We start from the raw sequence: 2,500 nt of genomic DNA, 5'->3' as shown, positions 1-2,500 counted from the left end.
CAGGCAATATGCTAGACAAAAAAGGACCACAGGGATAAATCTGAAGCTAGCAATAGCTGGACATATGTCATAATTGCCAGTTTCCCATAAATCCACAGCCAGTATAGAAAGCAGCCCGTGATGCAGACATCATATCATGACTGTAGTGATTGCTATATATGGCCTCAAGACCTGTAACTTTGTTACTGTGCTATCATTTTTGCAATATATTGGATAACCCTTTGACTATTTTCCAGCCTAATTATAAGTAGAAGTAATCATTGTTTTGTGAAGGGGGAAAAAAATAAAAACCTCTTCCTCAGGATAGGTTGTAAAATGAGGTTTGTGGCCAGGATAAGGTCTGAGAGGAAAATTGCACATGGGGTGTAAATTTGTGCTCGGGAGCAGTTGTTGGGATGTGTATTTTATGAAACCCCTCTGCTTAAATCGCCTCATCTGTTTATGTTCCAGCGCTTAACGAACCCACCATAGATTACGGCTTCCAGAGGTTGCAGAAAGTTATTCCACGACACCCAGGTGATCCCGAAAGGTTACCAAAGGTCAGTGAAGAGTCAGAAAGCATCTGTTTATTTTTTTTCTAATTAAATACGTGTTGCTAAGCGATGCCTTAGGCTGCTCATCACCTGTAAAATAACGCTGCGCACGAACTCCGGCTGAGCAACTTCTTGGGTAGGTACATCAAGCTGCAAAAAAACAACCTGTACTCTTAAATGTGACCCCTTTTCCACATTAATTCTTTGCCATTAAGTTAATCGACAGTTTTTAAGATCGCACCTGATACTTGCAGGAGAGTATTTTAAAGAAGGAGAATGGATTTTCTGATACAAATATTTTGGATTCTACAAGAGGGACATAAACTTCCTGCGTAATGAAATAGTTCAATTAAACATTTTCCACTCCAGTAGCTTGTAGTGATTTCAATCTAAGCAGCCCCACTCTGATCTGTGATTATTTGACTCTTGTTTTCCTTTCATTTTCTAAAGCTCGATTCAGTTTAATCTTTTGTTTACAAAGCTTTTGTTATAAGTCCCTGACTTAGCAGGCTAACAAATGAAGTCCACATATTAATATCTAGAGGGACTTTTCATTTAAATTCAACAAAGACAAAAGCTGCCTGTGTTGTTTATGCACATGACACATATCACAGAAATTTCATTTTGATGTAAAACATTAAAGATAAGTCATGCTTATAATTTTCCCTTTTTCTTTGATATAATATTGTCTTTTTTCCTTCAGCGCAATCTCTGATTTTCAAGGCAAACTTGAAAAACACAAATGAAAAATGAAGTCATAACATTATGACTGATTATTTTGTATTCTGTTCCTGTGTGCATCAAGTCTTGACCACCTCTGAGTTTTATTAACACAATAAAACCTTTTAGACATTACCTTTTAATGCTCAGCATGAACATAAGCAATATCATTAGGTCTCTCTTTTAATTTGTGAGCATGCCAGCAACTCATATCAGATATTCACTGTCGCAAGAACTGTAGGCAGAAGGGGAGATTTTTAAAGTGTGTTTCCCTGGGGGATTTTTGCTCCTGAGGGTTGAGCTCCAGCAAGAACAAGTTTGTTCCTCCAGTAGAGCTGGAGTCATCCATGTCATCCCCCATAGGGCTCTTGCTGCCAGTGTTGCCACCTTTGGGTTGATACAGGTATTAATGATATCACTTTCCACCCAGAAATATATGAGCTATACATATTAATATGTATTTATATGTATATATGAGTTTTGTTATCACCCTCTGTCTAAAGGTCTGTGTAAATGTGCAGCCATTTCCATCAGCAACCTTCTGAAAGTAAATTAATGGAAGATTCATGATGGTCTCCTTAAACTAGTGCTGCTTTGGAATTTGGGGGGACATTTGAGACAAAATCTTGGAGAGACCCTAAGTCCTGTGAAGGCTTAGCCACACGCCTGTAATTTTTAACACCTGCAAGGGCAGTGGTTGTGAATCAGCAGCTCCACACCTGTTCAGAAGGTTAAACTTGCCTTTGGAGGGTTGGAGCCTAGGACTTGTGACATTGGAGTTTTTTGGTAGGTGAGGAATTTAAAACAGTCTCCTCTACACGGATGGGATCATCAGGGATGGGAGCCTACAGGAAAGGTGGAGAGGGATTTTTACAAGGGTCTGCAGTGCCAGAACAAGGAGGAATGGATCCAAACTGAGAGAGAGTAGGTTTAGAATAGGCATTAGGGAGGAATTGTTCCCTGGCAGGGTGGGCAGGCCCTGGCACAGGGTGCCCAGAGCAGCTGGGGCTGCCCCTGGATCCCTGGCAGTGCCCAAGGCCAGGCTGGACACTGGGGCTGGGAGCACCTGGGACAGTGGAGGGTGTCCCTGCTCGTGGCAGGGGATGTAACAAGATGAGCTTTAATGATCTTCTCCAACCCAAATCATTCTGGGATTCCATGATTATTCCCTGACTGGTTCTCCCACCTGAGCATCTCTCATGTTCAGCCTCTCTTATTGTCAGCCTCCAGCGCAGAGTGATTGCAGG

General features: G+C 41.5%; 1 protein-coding gene across 1 annotated transcript in view; it reads left to right on the top strand.

The window, feature by feature from the left end:
- EBF3 (EBF transcription factor 3) overlaps positions 1 to 2,500 on the top strand; it is a gene marked incomplete at its 5' end in the record, with an annotated part of 128,121 nt that overhangs the window by 109,455 nt on the left and 16,166 nt on the right. The window contains one exon of the mRNA XM_031059887.1: positions 451 to 539. Within this exon, the coding sequence (XP_030915747.1) occupies positions 451 to 539 (89 nt within the window). The remainder of the gene's footprint in view (positions 1 to 450; positions 540 to 2,500) is intronic.

The sequence above is a fragment of the Geospiza fortis genome, unplaced genomic scaffold (assembly GCF_000277835.1).
Source record: "Geospiza fortis unplaced genomic scaffold, GeoFor_1.0 scaffold452, whole genome shotgun sequence".
In the NCBI taxonomy this organism is placed as follows: Eukaryota; Metazoa; Chordata; class Aves; order Passeriformes; family Thraupidae; genus Geospiza; species Geospiza fortis.
Note: the sequence above shows the minus strand (reverse complement) of the source record. Positions and strands in the feature narration are given on the sequence as shown.